Below are 16584 nucleotides of genomic sequence, written 5' to 3' on the forward strand. Positions count from 1 at the left end.
GCTAGAATCAGAAGTTTTAATATTTTTAATATTCTTATTATTTTGATGCTGAATCACGCCTATTAAAATATAATTGCTAAGTTCAGTTCCCTATCCACAGAGAATCTAGAGTCAGTCTGCTTATAAGGTATTAATTATTGAGTTTTGGTTCCACAGAGGTAAACTGTGGTGATTGTTGACGTATCTGAGTATTGTTAAAAGGAAATATATTGAGAGAGAAAAGTATACCACATATTATAATATGTGCTTAATATATCAAAATAATTAGAGTTTGTGAACATCACAAGTATTTAAAAAGACAAATGTCTTATTTTAAATGGCTGAAAACAATAAAGTGTACCATGCTGTCACAATTTATAAATATTTTTTGATAACAAAAGCTATCAATATATTATTTGAAAATGTCACCATTTGCCTCCTAATATAAAAAAAAAGTTCTGTACTGTTAATAGTGTTTCTCATTTTCCTCTAAAATGTGTTGCAGTAAAATGGCCTGCAGTGCTTCTGTTTAAAAAAGGAGAATCTTATACCAGGCCGTTTACTTTAAGAATGATAGGAGTTCTAAGTATTCATTATATTTATCAAATACAATTGATTGTGCCCCATTTGGTTTTTATTTCCTTGAAACCCCTTTCTAAATAATAAAAATGAGGCTCATGAGAAAAAAAACCAAGTGGAATGTAATGATTTCCTATAAATAAATCAAATTTATCATGGCGATTGCACAGTGTTGTTATTTAAAAACAAACGTATAAATTATTTAGGATATGATTTCATTCTCCATTGTTCAGGGCTTTCATAGCAATTGTTTTTAAGAATTTTCCTTCTTTCTCACCCCAGCATGGTACCCTCTTAATTTTTTCCCTGTAGTTTCAGATTTAACTTTATCCTAAAACCAGCCACCGTTTCATGAGTCTTTGTTCTCTCTATTTCCATTTCTCTCTCCCTCCCTTTCTCGTTCATCTGTATTGTTTTCTCTCATTTAGAAGTAGTAAATATTTATTATAAACTTTAAATAATATAGGCATTTAAAAAGTAAAAGTTCCTTGTTATCCTAATACCAAAAAAAACAAAAAACCACAACCAAAACTGTAAATGACTCAATGTATATACTTTCATATCTTTTTTTAAAAGATATGCACGCATATGGGAATCTCGATATTTTGAAAATCTCAAGTATTTTCCTGTTACGTGTATTTTTCTAGATATCTTTTTATGCCACTATATATATATATGTGTGTGTGTGTGTGTGTGTATGTATATATATCTCATTCATCTTAATGTCTGCATAATTTTCATTGTTCAAAAAAACCGTGATTTATTTAGCCAAACATTTACTGAGGGACATTTTGCCTGGTTCTGTTTTTACTATTACATGTAATCCTGCAGTGAGTATCCTGGTATGCAAATTTTTTGAAATTTTTTTTCTTCCATTTTCAGAATGTAAATTACTCAGAGTCAAATTTTAGGGTGAAAGGTTATGGACAAGACTACTCATTGCTTGGTTGTAATCTTTGAGACCAACTTAGAGATCCTATATGCTTTGTTAGTTCTCTGAACTCCTCGCCTATATGTTAGCTCTGACTTTTAGAACCATTTCTCTGTTTTTTGGTTGCTGTCTGCCAACAAGTCCTTGTCACCATCATGAGCAGCTGCTGCCAGGTGACTGTACTCACTCGCTCTCCCACATTTTGGCCCTCCTTGTACTGATTTCTTAAGTCCACGTCCTGCTCATCATTTATCACTTAATATTCATAACTGTAACTATTATAGAATTGCACAAGTAGACTGAAAAGAAAAGAAATGATGCTCTCAAGAGGTTGATAGCAATCAAGTGTTAGCCAGTAAATGAGCTCTCCAATAAAGTCAAATTTGGCCTAAAATAGTTTATAATTAAATGGTACAAAACCTGAATTTCTAAAATTTTATGAAGATTAAAAGTAATGTCTAAACCGGGGTATTTCTAGTTTTGCCTTGGTTATCTAATACTGATGAAAGTATACGTTTGAAGTACTCTGCTTCACATTGAATATAATAATATAATGGAATATATTTAATCTATCTAAGTAAGCAAAAGTAAGAATATCTAGGGAATTATGTTTGATTGGAATGGGAGCATGTTGTATTATTTTATCTCAGTGTGACAAGAAGAAATAAAGTAACAGAAATTAGTGTAGGTAAATTGATATATTTTAACTTCTTCAGCTTTCCTTTTTTCTAAAAATTATAGTAATTCTCACAGAAATTGTGTAATGTTTGAAATGTGAAAGCATATTGCAAAATTGAATTAAATAAGTTTCATTTTACCTTTTGAATGTATTTGGTTAATTTCAGAAATTTGATTCAAATGTTATTTCAATTTTATATGATCTCTGAAAAATTCAAACAGTTAGGACCAGAGAAAGCAATACCTGGAGAAGATTATCAAAAAAGGCAACAAGTATATTCTCTTAGCTCATGTAGTATTTTTGATATCACTTTAATTAATTTCTTTTGATTTCCCATTTATTAGAATATCTCACATAACACTTTGAACCTGTGAGAGCAGGCTTTCTTTCATTTTTTTTTTACATTGTAATTTTTCCAGCGTATCTACCTAAATAAGTATGGAAAACAGTGTAATTGTTTACTAGTTATGTGTATCTGCTATACCTATGATTGGTTTTTAAATTTTGTCTTACCAATGCGTTATTCCTGGAAAAAAATGTTCATTATAGAAAATTTGGAAAATAAAAAATGGGTAAAGTAGGCAATAAAATCACCCGTAATCTCAACCTGCATCATCCAGAGAACTACCGCAAACACTCCAACATATTTATAGGAACATGTCCCCCTGAGGGAACAGCAATGCTGAAGAATACAGTAGTCTAAATTGGCCAATAGATATAAATGGTTTTCAGAATTTTTTTTTTCTTTTTTTACTGAGGAAGATTTGCCCTGAGCTAACATCCACTGCCAATCTTCCTCTTTTTGTATGTGAGCCACCACCACAGCATGGCCACTAACAGACAAGTGGGGTAGGTCGGTGCCCAGGAGCCAAACCCTGGCCGCTGAAGCAGAGCATACCAATCTTAACCACTACGCCACTGGGGCTGGCCCTCAGAATTGTTTTTTATTCAGTTAATCTGTCCATTGGTTTTACAAAATTCTAAAAAACAATAAAAAAGAAACTTTGAAGTGTATGATCTAAATAATTGTGTATTACAGAAGGTTTGAGAAATGGCTATTAGGAGCTTTTTTATTTAACCTTCAAAGCTGATGGAAAATTATAATGTCAGAGAAAAAGCAAGTGAGAGAGAGAGAGAGAAAATGAGTATGTATTCCTGGCACCACTGGCCCAAATTCCTGTAAATTCTGATTAATCTGCAGTAATTATTATTATTACTGATAAATGTTACTGATATGCCTGAGACACAGGCATATCTTGTGTTTTGTGTGTTTTGGTTTTTTTCTTTTGGTGAGGAAGATTAGCCCTGAGCTAACATCTGTTGCCAATCCTCCTCTTTTTGCAGAGGTAGATTGGCCCTGGGCTAAGATCCACGCCCATCTACCTCTACTTTATATGGGACGCCCGCCACAGCATGGCTTGATAAGCAGTGCGTAGGTCCGTGCCGGGATCCGAACCTGCGAACCCCGGGCCGCCAAGGCGGAGCACACAAACTTAACCACTACACCACTGGGCCGACCCCATGAGATATATTTTTAAGACTAGTTTATCAGCTATAAGTCTTAAAATTCTCCTGCCTTTTTGATCTGATGTGTACTTATTCATTCAGGAGACATAGTCTCTGTCATCATGCTATGTATATATCACAAAGTCATAAACTTTGGTATTTGTTTTGTTATAATTATCACACTGGGAATAGTATGAGTACTTCACAAATCATTTTGTTGTCACAGTTGAAAACTTTATTATTGACAGAACAGCTGTACAAAAACGTCTTTGAGTAAGAAGTGTGGGTAGCCATGTTGCTCAAGGAAATAGGAAAAATGAAATATAACCCCTTTCACTCTTGTTTTTCCATTTAGACCAGAGCACCAACAAGGGAGCTTCAAGTCTAGATTTGACTTACTTAGTAAATTATTTTCCTTCTTGATAAATTAAATGGTGATAATTATGAACTGTATAATGTTATTAACAACCTAATTTCCAAGGCTCTCAACAGTTTAGGGGAAAATAAATTGCTTTATTTCTTCCAATAATTTGTCCCAACACTGTCAATTCCAGTTTTCCCCATTGGTTAAGGGCTCCCTTAACAATGTCAAGGTCTAATTTCATGACTTTTCAGTCACTTTTGTTGATTAGAACCATCTCATTTTGTTAGTCGTTATATACTCTGCACTTTAAAACTTGAATCACAAACTTAATCCAAAGCTCTTCACTTCCTCTCCCCTCACTTGGAGCCATTGTCTCAGCTGCTTGCAGGAGAGAAGGGAGGAGGAAGAACAGAAAGGCAGGGGAGCTGGGAAGAGAGATGTGGGTCTCCTACCTCCTGAAACATCTAGGCCTTAGAGGGTAGCAGACTCAGGGAACACCTGTCAGGCACCCTGCTTGTCTTCCTCATCGTGGAGGGACTAAAAAGGACGTTCTTCCTTGTTCCTCAGCTCTGAGAAGGCCCTTCCTAGGACTGTTTCCTGACCTTCTCTTCCATTGGCAGCCCTAGGGTGGACCTAGGGCTGGTTCTTAGCTGACTGCGGAACCAGATGCTGTTCTCCCGTTCTCACAAGCACCTCAGATTTTGGAGCTCCCCTTCACTTGGCTGGGGGGAGTGGAAAGAACCTCCTCCTGCCCCCTAAGAGGCAGAGAATAGCCTGTCACTCTATGAGTAACTTTGTGGAGAAGGGTCTGAACCTAAGGAGACGAGACTGACTCATTGGCAGCTCTGAGCTCAGCGTGAGGGGATACTTAGCATCTTTCGTTTTCACATTTGGGCCTTAGCTGGAATTCCAGAAATACAGGAAAAATTCCAGTCAACATCTGTTACCCTCTAATAGAAAACATAATCCTTAGGAGCCACTCAAATCAGTTACTGCCAATTTAGTACGCTAGTAATAAGACTTCAATAGCAGGATGAAGTTGTTTACAAGATTGCCCTTCATAAATTTAGGCACTGGGATGCGCCGTCCTAGGGGTAAACTACTGAGCTGCCTACTTTGCAATGTATTCTCTCTTCCTTAAGGAGAATATGACACTCATAACACACACACACACACACGCACACACATTTTAACCATTTAAGATGTAGTGTTTATGTTCTGACCTGTTAGGGTGAGGACCAGAGTAGTCCTGATATGTTAAGAAAAGTTAGAAGGAAAGTTCCATTAAAAGGCAAGTCATGGTAATTTCAAATGCATTATAATCCAACATATTATCTGCAGCCTTCAGAGGTATACTGTAAATTACCTACTTTTGAGATAATAACATTAAAAAAGCTTTGTTAAAGACAATGAAAGAGGATTGTGTTTGAAAATACTTAAACTCTTTGTGATGAAAACATATACTCTTTTCTGTTTGCTTCTTTGAACTGAACTGAACATACCATGTTATTTCTCTTCAGTCCACACTAAACACTTTATAGAAAATAGTTTCCAGGACTGATTCTTGGGAAAGAGCCAGCATAGTTAGGTTTCACTTTTGATATTGCTGCAGTTACTAATTTTGATCTGACTCTTACAAAAATTGTCTTGAATAAGAAAAATTTATTGAATAAGAAATATTTTTTGTACTAACATCTGTAGGTCTTCAGTAGATGCTGGCAATTTGCTAATATAAAATTCTAGGTTACATCTGATGAGAGTGATCAGAATGCCCTGATGTCCTCCTGTGAAGGAGAATAATTGGTAGTTCTTCTGAGGCAGGTATTTGCATCATCCAATTTTAAAGCCAGTTTGTGGTGAACATTCTTTGCTATTGAGTAAGTACCTCTGCCCAGCATCAGGGCACCTCATCTGTTTCCCTGTCTATTATTGATTGAGATACTTTGTTTCTTTGTGGAAACATTCTTGTTATGTGAGAAGGATGACTTTAATTAACAGTAAAGGAAAAGGCAGTTAATTTCTGGTAGGAAGCTGTGCGTGCACAAGGAATGTGAAAGGAATGTGATTTGGGAGAGAGACTGGAGCCAACACAAATATTTTCCTGTTCAACAATTCAGCACATTGAGGTTATTTTGACTGTTAGCAATCTTTCCATTTCTACAAATTCTTTAAAACGAGGTGCTAAAGTGATAGTGATGTTTTCCCAGGATTTCTCCAAGAAATCCTTTATTTCCAGAACCAACTGGTCAAAAATAGGGCATATAATAGTCCTATATGAATATATTTGTCTTTCCATGAGTATACAGTTTCCCCAAATCTTGTGATTCGGGAAAAAGAATGTCTCTCTATTTTAGTCAAATTTCAAAGTTAGCAATTGCATTTTAGATATTAAATAAGAATTACGATGTATGCAAATGACACCCTGTTACCAGCACCTGTTTATTTTTTAATGGCATCCAGAGAAGAGGAATTTCAGTTTTTAGGGAATTTTGAACTGTATTAGGATACTGCTGATTCATAATTAACTTGTTCTATTAAGCAGCAGAATTGATGACTGTGAAAATATTAGGACTAATATTTAGGTTGTAGAAATAAAAGCACCCAAGGATTGTGAATTCTACCATTGGCATGTAGGCCACAGATTATGAGAAACTTTCAAATTTGCTAAGTCTTTCTCCCCATTGATATAATTTTGATTCATTTTTATATTATTTATGTTTTTTGGAAAATGCTGATATTTTTCCCTAGCTGTATTTTATGGAAATAATTTGAATTTTGTATTTTAATCTTTTAGGTATGATGTTGATTCAAAGAGTCCCAACTTGTCCAAACATGTAAGTTTATATTTTTATGTTATTTATGATGATTGCATAGTATAAATTATATGATTTATAATTTATGTTGATTTATTAATATATGTCCGTTACTTTTCATATAATAATTGTCATAGAAAATAACATTTTTAAAGGACTCTAGAATAACATTTGGAGGAGCTTATTAAAAGAAAGACACCTTCAGTATGTGAAATGGATTAATCCTATTTATTTATTTTTTATTTTTGTTTTTTATAAAGAAATATTGTCAGTTCCCTGGAATGTTTGAAGTTGGATCAGGTTAAGCAGGATGAAATAGTGAACCTGTGTCTTTTAGGGAGGCTTTACTTAGGTGGTACTTAGGTGTAGGCAGAGTGATTTGCAATTCTGCTATCCTTGTAGTTCATTTGCTCAACAATATTTTCCAAGTACCTTCTCATGCGAGTCACTAAGCCTATTTCTGAGGGTACAGTATGAGCAAGACAGACATCAAGTCTGTCCTCAAGTCACTTACAGTCTCTTTTTTTTCTTTTGGGGTCCTGATCTTTCCATTCCTCTTTTCTTGGGAGCTTTGCTCACCAGGCAACAGCCATTACCTGGGGAAAGTTCCAGGTTCAGGAGCAGCAGGGGTGGCAGAGCTAGGCAGGTAAAGAGGTGGGAAGAGAGGGAAGAGCGTGAGATCCTCTGGCTGAGCGCTGGTGGTTCCATCAGCCTGTTTATTGACCTGTGGGATTGGAATTAGGCCCGATCTAGTAGGAAGGGCTGAATGGGGGTGAAAAGAGTATTCTGAAAGAAGTTTCAAGTGGAATCTGGTTCCAAGTGAAATCTGAGTACATAGATGTAGAACCCAGCTGTGCCAGGGTTGAGAGGCCAGCTGGACTAATGTCCATGCCCAGAGGCTCTGGAGGGCGAGATTTTCCACTTTTCCATTGTTGTAGGCTATTAACTAGAATAGACTGATATATATATATATCATATATACATATATATGTGATTTCCAGTGTAGTTTGCAGAGGGGGAATGTCATTATTCAGAGAAGAGGGGGAAAATAAGGGATGATCCCAAGCTAAGAGACTGATTTGGGGAAACTGGAAGCCTGGGTATGGTGGTAAAAATCATAATTTACTACTCCTTCCCTTCATTAAAGGAGGTATGGTATTTATTTTTGTTGTGAAGCATAGAGCAGAATCATTTGAAGAAAGATTCAAAGAACAGTCTGCCTGATTGATTTTTATACGAATTGAAAAAAATGCTGTAATAAGCTCATTCCTTCCCATAAGTAAGGTTCATTGTGGTTGCCATGCCCCCTCCGTACTCCTCACGATAAGAAGTATAGCGTTGTGGCTGGAGATTTAAAATTTATTTGCATAGCTTTGTATTGAAAGTTTTCCAAGTTTCATTGGAAGAATCGAAAAAGGAACTGTATTTTCTAGTCAAAATTATTTAGTTGCAAGGAAAGAAAATGCATTCCCTTATCTCACACGTAGGTGGTTTATTACAGGGATTTAGGAGCATCTCGTAAATGTGACATGTAGCTTGCCCTTCTGGGAACTGCAGCTAGAAACAGCCATGGTGTATTGGGACTGAGACAGCTATTTTCTTCATTTTTTTCTTTCTCTCTGAGGCCACGTCTTCTTTGCACTATGACTTTTCTCTGAGCCTCTGTTTCTCTCTGAAGACCAAATTTCTCTGCTTATTCATCATTGTGCACATAGGAAAAATAACCTCCCTAACCCTGATTGGATGTAGACTTACAAGTGCCCACTCTCCCCGAATATAATTTCTGTGTTTCTCAGTTCAAGCTATTCTTCAGAGGGCATTATAACTGGCCAGTTAAGGACCTTAAGGGGTTGAATATTTTAAGGGTGAGTGTGAAGGTGGTAACATGGTTCTTAGCAACATAGTTGCCTTGCGTTCAGGGCAGAGAGTACCATAGGGGATAGGAAGGTAGCTCAAACATGATTAACTATATCTTCCTTAATAGTTGATAATGACTATTACTATACGATGTATGTCTTGTAGAAGCCGTGAATATACATATCTTGTCAAATATTTTTCTTTTGTAGAATGGCTTTTTTTTTTTTCTGTAAGAAAACTTTCATGTCTCCCCCATGGTAAAAATTCTTATCTTGACTCTACTTTACCCTCATGATGTCTCTTTTACTATCTTCTCCTCACCATACTTTTTTACAGAACATCCTGGGTTTCTATCCTAACTTCCTTTTCATTCTCTCTTCAACTTACGTTACTGTTTTCTGGTTTTCATTTCTGCTTAAACTATTCTGACACACGTTAGATCAAAATTTAGTGGCCTCTCTTCATTCTTTTTTTTCTGAGGAAGACTGGCCCTGAGTTAACATCTGTTGCCAATCTTCCCCTTTTTGCTTGAGGAAGATTGACCCTGAGCTAACATCTGTGCCCATCTTCCTCTATTTTGTATATCCTCTATATGGGATGCTGCCACAGCATGGGTTGATGAGCGGTGTGTAGGTCCATGCCCCGGGATCCAAACCTGTGAACCCCAGTCTGCCGAAGTGGAGCGTGTGAACTTAACCACTATGCCATCAGGCTGCCCACTCCCCCTTCATTCTTTATGTTACTTGGCCTCTCTATTATTTTGGACACACTTGACTATTCTTGAAATACCTCCCCTGACTTCCATGGAAACTTCTCCCTTGCTTCTTTTCCTGCCTCTCTGTTTACTCATTAGCTATCATTTTTTAGTTTCTCATCCTCCTCTTTTCCCTTAATATTAGTGTTTCTCAGGGCTTTATTTCCATCTCATCTCACTGTATAAGCTCTCCTTGGGAGAACTCAACCATTTCCACGCCTTACCCTGATGACTCCCTAGGATCTATCCCTCTATACACCACAGCAAATCCAAGCTTCCAACTGCTTGTTAGATATTGACTGGTAGATATTCTGCAAAAGCCTGAAACTCAAATATATCTAAAATATCTAAAATGTATTGTCTTTTCCATCCTAGTTTTGCTTCTCTGCCTGTATTATCTATCTTGAGAATTATCGTCAACATAGTGTACTTAGAAAACGATTGTTAACCTCTTTCCGTCTCACATGCTGCATCTAGTGAGTCACCAAATCCTATTCATTTTAACAAAGAATGATTTCTCTTTCCTTTCTTGCTGTTACTGCCTTAGTTCAGATTCTCATCACCTTTCTCTTAAAGTATTGCATAGCCTATAGTTCCTGTGGCTTATATTATCTCACATTTTAATGTATGCTTTACATTTCTTTCTGTGTCATCTATCTTAAATATTTTTAGTAAGCAACACAAATTAGTTAATAAGTGCCTGAGCTTATAAGTGGATAAAGTGTGTCAAAAGAGGGAGGAATTGTGTTTTTAAATTGTTACAAGAATTGTTAGAGATGACTGCCTTGAATTTCTGGTAGAAATTAACAATGACAAAAGCCCTCCCTTACTTGAAAGCATCCAAGGACAGCTTTTGGGTAAAAGAGTATGTAATTCATTCAACCCAAAAGGAATTCAGGAGGCATTTGGAACATCAGACGTACCAATAAACAAGCTTGGTCTACTCCCTGAGGATACGATTCTTTAAAAGTATGGTTGTCTACCTGCCAATTTTGCAAAGTGAAATAAAAACTGGAACCTTTTAGGAAAGAATGCTAAGTGCCTGGGCCTACATGTGGAATGCAGCACTTATCTTTTACAAAAGGAATTTGATAGCAGGAGAGATCCCTGGAGTTAACAATAATAAAATCTTTTTTTTTCATTCTCATTTCTGATAGTTTTGAAAGAAACCCCTTTCAGGATGACTGTATTTGGTTTCTAGTAGTTAAGGATCTTGGGTCAAATTCTTAAATTTTTTGTACTATTAGGGAAAATGGAGATATAATATAGAACTCTACCTTAGATTTCTAACTTTGCAAATGAATACGAGGTGAGTGGATAAAGGATCAGTGGATCAGTATAACTTTGATTCTATTGGTGGCGGAAAAGTTTTTAGTGGAGGAATATCGTGCTCCAGGCTGACTTATGGAATCCAGGGACATAAATAAATCCTCTAAATATTTCTTTAGAGGATTTATCCATTTTATGTTTCTCTAAGGAAATCACTTTACTAAAATATTATCCCCCCAAAATGTTAGAGCCTGTGAACAAAATCTGGCATTTGGTTCTCTGAGTTACTGTTGAGCCCACTCATCGTAATGCCGTTAGCAGAACTACATAGCATATTTTCATTTGCATAATTTAATTGCATCAGCCAAATCATTAATGAAAAGATTAATAACAAGGCTCATAATTGGTGTATCTAGGGTTCCGCTTGGTGTTCTGGACCAGATGACATTGAAACTGTACTTTGTGTACTAAATTTTCATATCCACCAATCCAAAATACATTTATCCATTTGGTTGATCTTGGAAAGTACCCACTAAAATTTTTGTTTTAGATGTCTTAGTGGCTCATTGGGTTATTTTGACCACAAAACATCAGCCTTCAGTGAAGTTGTGCATGTTCTTTATTATATTTTCTAAATGTCATATATATAAACTTCTACCTGTAGACCTGTTGTATTTGAAAATTTCACTTGAAAGTTAGTTGTTTGCACCATGAAATGCATTTTCTCATAGGAATAGATTTATAAGTGGGGCAAGATTCTTTCATTAGAATAAAAGCCAATTTAACCCATGTATAACTGAAGTGAATTCTAATGTATATTCATACAATCAGGCAAGCAGTAAATATATTCCAGGTGCTGTTCTAGTGCTGAGGAATATAGCAATGAATAAAGCAAACAAGGTCCTTGTCCTAAAACAGCTTACCTTTTGGAGCTGGGGAGGTGGAGTGGGTATATTTGTTCATAAAAACAAATGCAAATAAATGATTAAAATAACTTACCTCTTTATAGCACTCATATTAATAAGATGTTGATACTGAGAGAGTGACTGAAGAAGCATGTTACCTAGAAGCTTAGGTTTCTGCTACCCAGGCAGCATGATTCTGTACCAGTTCTCACCCTGGGTATACTTATTAAAGAGAAGCAGGGAATATTGAAAATCTAGGGGAAGAGCATTCCAGGCAAAAGGAATGGCAGTGCAAAGATCTTGAGTCAGGAAAGAATTTGAATGTTGGTGTGACTGAAAGATAGCTACTATAAATGGAATATTGTGAATGATGAGGAGAGCGGAATGAAATAGTTTGGAAAGGTACATAGGATTCAGGTGGATCGGAGATTTCTAGATGATGGTTAAAAAAAAGTTTGGATTTTTGGTCTGTAATCTGATTGATATATTTAAATGATGACTGACAGCTGAAGTAGAGAATGGGAAGCAAGACAGGACTTAAGGAGACTGTTGGAGGATGTCATTGAGAGGATGCGACTGCCGGTTGACCCTTGCACTGGACCCGGGCAATCAGAGGCTCCTCACCCTCTCCCCTGTCCTTGGAATGTATGTTCTGCTCACTTTTCCAATAGTTGGAGCCATTTCAAGGACACAACATTGAGAGAGTAATGTGTTGTTGAGACCATCTGGACAGTATATATGACTGAACCCTATTACGGCCTTTATATAAACTTTTAAGATTCTGGCAGACGGGATGGAGATCTACGATTCTTGCAGCCATCCAAGACAAGCTGGAGTGCTCTGCCTCTTTTTTTGGTCTTTTCCTGCCCTCCATATATGGGGGCCAGTTTCAGATTTTACTTGGGAAACTCCCATGGTTGCGAACCAACAGAGACCAGTTATAAGGCTGCTGTAATTTGGCTAGGTGAACAATATTTGGTGAATGTAGCTCTTGAAGTGGAAAGAAGTGGTTGGATTTGGAATATATTTGGTGATATGATTGCTGATGAGTTGGATGTCAGGGGTAAAGATAAGAGAAGTTAGAATGACTCCTAGGTGAGAGGAACTGGATAAATGGTGATCCAGTTTGTTGCAATGGGTTACACTAGAGAGGAAGGGATTGAGGTGGTGGGGATGAGGGTAGAGAAATCATTGGTCAGGGCGGGTGTATGTTGTTTGAGACCCCAGGTGGCATCTAACTGGAAATATTGACTAGGCCATGTCTGGAGACTAGAGAGAGAGATTTGGAACTATCAGCCTATAGAGTTGGAACTTAATAAAATCAACTAAAAAAAGTATAAATGGAGAAGAGAATAGGATAGAACCTTGGGGGAACTTCAGCATTTAGAAATCTGGTAGAAGAAGATTAGCCAGAATTATTATCTTTAAAGGATGGTCAGGACATGTCACTTTCCAGTTCAGACCCTCCAATGGCTTCCCTCCACACTTACTGTGGAATTCACAGTCTTTCAGGGGCCCCTGTCTCCCTCCTCTCCTTCCATTCTCTTCCTTGCTCATTCTGCTCTAGCCCCACTGGCCCTCTTGCTTTTCCTTCAACAACCCAAATATGTTCTTATCTCAGGGACTTTGTTTTTGCTTTTTCTCCTACCTGGAGTACTTTTGTCCCAAATATTCACATGCTTGTCTCCTTCACATTATTCAGATTTCTACTAAATTGTCACTTACTGAGAGGCCTTGCCTGACTTCTCTGTGTAAAAGAGCTCTCCGTGTTTCTTCTGGTGCCTTTTCAATAATAATTTTCTTTTTCTATGTTACATGCTTCCTGGTCCTCATTAGATGATGAGAGCGAGCCTTATAAGCAGATTTGAGTTGAAGTATTTATGACTGATGCTCTATAAATGGATTGTGTTGCCATTTGCATTTTCAATAGGATCTTACAGAATCTGTCTTAGACTTTGAGACAGAGATAAAGACAATGCCTGAGGTAGGTTTAATGACAGTATCTTCAGCACTCATTAAGTTATATTAGGTGAGATTGTTTGCAGGTTAAACTGGCTCTTACTCAGGCCCTAGTATTTAATAATGATATTGTGTAATACTATTATGGCATATTTAATATTATTACTTAATAACGTTATAATATATTTCATATTATTTAATAATAATATTTAGTAAGTTTTCTAATTATTTGGCCTGCTGACTGTCTCATGATTTTTACTAGCAGGTAGAATATTTACTTATTTTCTGTTAGCATCTTACATTTCTCACTTCTTTACTGATAAGAACTAGTATTATACAAAAAGTGATGTGCCTCCAGAAGGTAAATATTTTCCATAGATTTATTATATTCGTGAATAGTATAGCTTTATTTTAAAATCTATTTATTGTATGGTTTGCAAGTATTAAATATGTATGTTTGTGGATAATTTTAAAAAATTGGTTAATTTAGATCATTGACTACCCACTCTTTGCTGAAAAGCTTAATTTTCATTCAGTGTCTTATTTAACTGCTTTCATTTGGACTCTTAGCAAGCAAAAAAATACTTTGAAAACCTACAATTGTGCTGGGGGAAAAGAAATAAATAAATTCAGCTTTAGAGAATAATTTTGAAATAGTATTTGTATTTTAACTACTGATGTCTAAGTTTAGAACTTTTTATTAATCTCTTGGAAGTAAGATTGGCATTTTTGCTTTGTGAGATCTATCCATCCATTAAAAAGACAAATCCTTGCTTAAGGAAAAGAGTTTTATTATTATAGTGTCAAAACGTGAGAAATTGTTTCTACTAAAATATTGAATCCAGTTGTTTCATGTTGAGTTTGTCTTATTCCCAAAACAGCGTATAGATGTGCTAACAACCATTAAGAAAGTAGGAGTCGTTACTGGAACAAAGAAGCACCATATTCCATTATTATAAATGATTGCCGTATTAGGATATAGTGCATCATATAACTTAAGTCACACCTCAGTCTTTATAGTTGATGTGATTAGTATGAATTAATTAAATACAAAGGAAGCCAGCAATATTAGCAGGGAGTACCAGCAATGGAATATTAGTAGATAATGCCAACAATAAAATTTCACAGGTAATAGAAACTTCCTCACCAGTTTTTTTCCATGTGATTAAAATGTTATAAAAGCAAGAAGTTTTGTATCACTTATTTTCTCTTGCTCTTACTGGCTTAGCATGAATGTGCTTAGAGTCAGTTAAATGATCACAAGATGGGTAAAAACAATAAATGGAGGCATATTGTCACTCTTATCAAGAAATTGGATGATTAACTCCTAAACAGTTGACTGCACCCAGTTACTGTGCTTTATGAAAACTTAGCTATCAGTAAGCGCATTTAATGTCTCTTAAATTATCTATTAATTAGAGATATTATATTTCAGATACTCATTGATCACTTTATACGACAAGAAAGCCATTTAAAGATTTTCTTTGTAGACCTTTTAGAAGAAAGATGCTGCACCATTGAATGCTTATGAGATTGTTTATGATGATGCTAATGATAAACTACATGCATTGATTAGCGTTGTTACAGTATAGAAATCAGAAATTTCACTTATGCCTCTTGTTTCATTATACCATTGTTTTAAAAATGTCATTCTTTTATTTATATGTGTTTATATGTATACTACAGTCATGCGTCACTTAACAACGGGAATATATTCTGAGAAATGTGTCCTTAGGTGATATTGTTATTGTGTGAACATCATAGAGTGTACTTAAATCAAGCACAAGAGGAAATGATGCAATCAAGATACATGGTAAACACAAGATGTATGAGGCTGCTGCCAGAGTAACACGGCATACTGTTTGGCAGTAAATTTTTTTTTTTACAAGTAGAAAGAGTACACTGTAAAATAACGATACAAAGTATAGTACAGTAAATACATAAACCAGTAACATAGTCATTTATTATCATTATCAAGTATTATGTATTGCACATAATTGCACTATACTTTTATACGTCTGGTAGCACAATAGGTTTGTTTACACTAGCATCATCACAAACACGTGAGTAACGCCTTGCACTACCACGATAGGGTGGCTACAATGTCTCTAGGCAATAGAAATTTTTCAGCTCCATTATAATCTTATGGGACCACCATCGTATATGCGGTCTGTCATTGACTAAAACAATGTTGAAATGACTGAAACGTCATTATGTGGCACATGACTGTAAGATAAGTTAGTGTATAGGACACATTTGGATTTTCTAATGACACTTGAAATGAACATTTGTATTGACCATGCATGTAAAGTGGTTTTGGAAAAGAAAATATATAATTTATTCACATAATTGTAGTATCTCCAGTATTGGAATCTAGTGGCAAGTGGTAAGTTTTGAGTATGTAGTAATATCCTTTTAACTCCAGGGAAGTAGGAAGGAGAGGGGAGGCATATATTTATTAGACACTTACCATGTTCCAAATATCTGTTCTAAGTGCTTTGCATACATTATCTTATTAAGTGCTTTGCATATATGACCTTATTTAGTTCTCTCAACAATTTAATATGTAGATATTATTTATTATGTCCATTTTATAGATTAGGATACTGAGGCATAGAGACATTAGCAAATGGTTCAGCCAGAATATAAGCACAGGCGGTATAGACCCTCATGATTCTCACTCTTAAGGAGTATGTTATATTGCTTTGCTAAATAAATAAGGGTATGTATATATGCATGTATGTATGTATGTATGTAAAAGATCTTTTAAAAAGAATATATAGGAATCATTAATACTGGTACCTAGCATCAAGCAAGCAAACCAACAAACAAAACCACTTGGTAAATTACCTTTTTATATATGTGGAATTATTAAAGCACATATAGCGTTAATGTAATTTTCATGAATACAGATAAGTAGCTAGCTACATAATATAAAATGTAGATGGATGGAATTGATCAGTAAAAATTGGTACAAAAGAAATAATAA

General features: G+C 35.7%; 1 protein-coding gene across 1 annotated transcript in view; it reads left to right on the forward strand.

Moving 5' to 3' along the window:
* Positions 1–16584, forward strand: part of CPNE8 (copine 8) — a 204262-nt gene that overhangs the window by 51242 nt on the left and 136436 nt on the right. The window contains exon 5 of the mRNA XM_004441153.3: positions 6833–6872. Coding sequence (XP_004441210.1) covers positions 6833–6872 — 40 coding nt within the window. The remainder of the gene's footprint in view (positions 1–6832; positions 6873–16584) is intronic.

The sequence above is a fragment of the Ceratotherium simum genome, chromosome 17, assembly GCF_057802395.1.
Source record: "Ceratotherium simum simum isolate JZ-2026a chromosome 17, ASM5780239v1, whole genome shotgun sequence".
NCBI classification, from domain to species: Eukaryota; Metazoa; Chordata; class Mammalia; order Perissodactyla; family Rhinocerotidae; genus Ceratotherium; species Ceratotherium simum.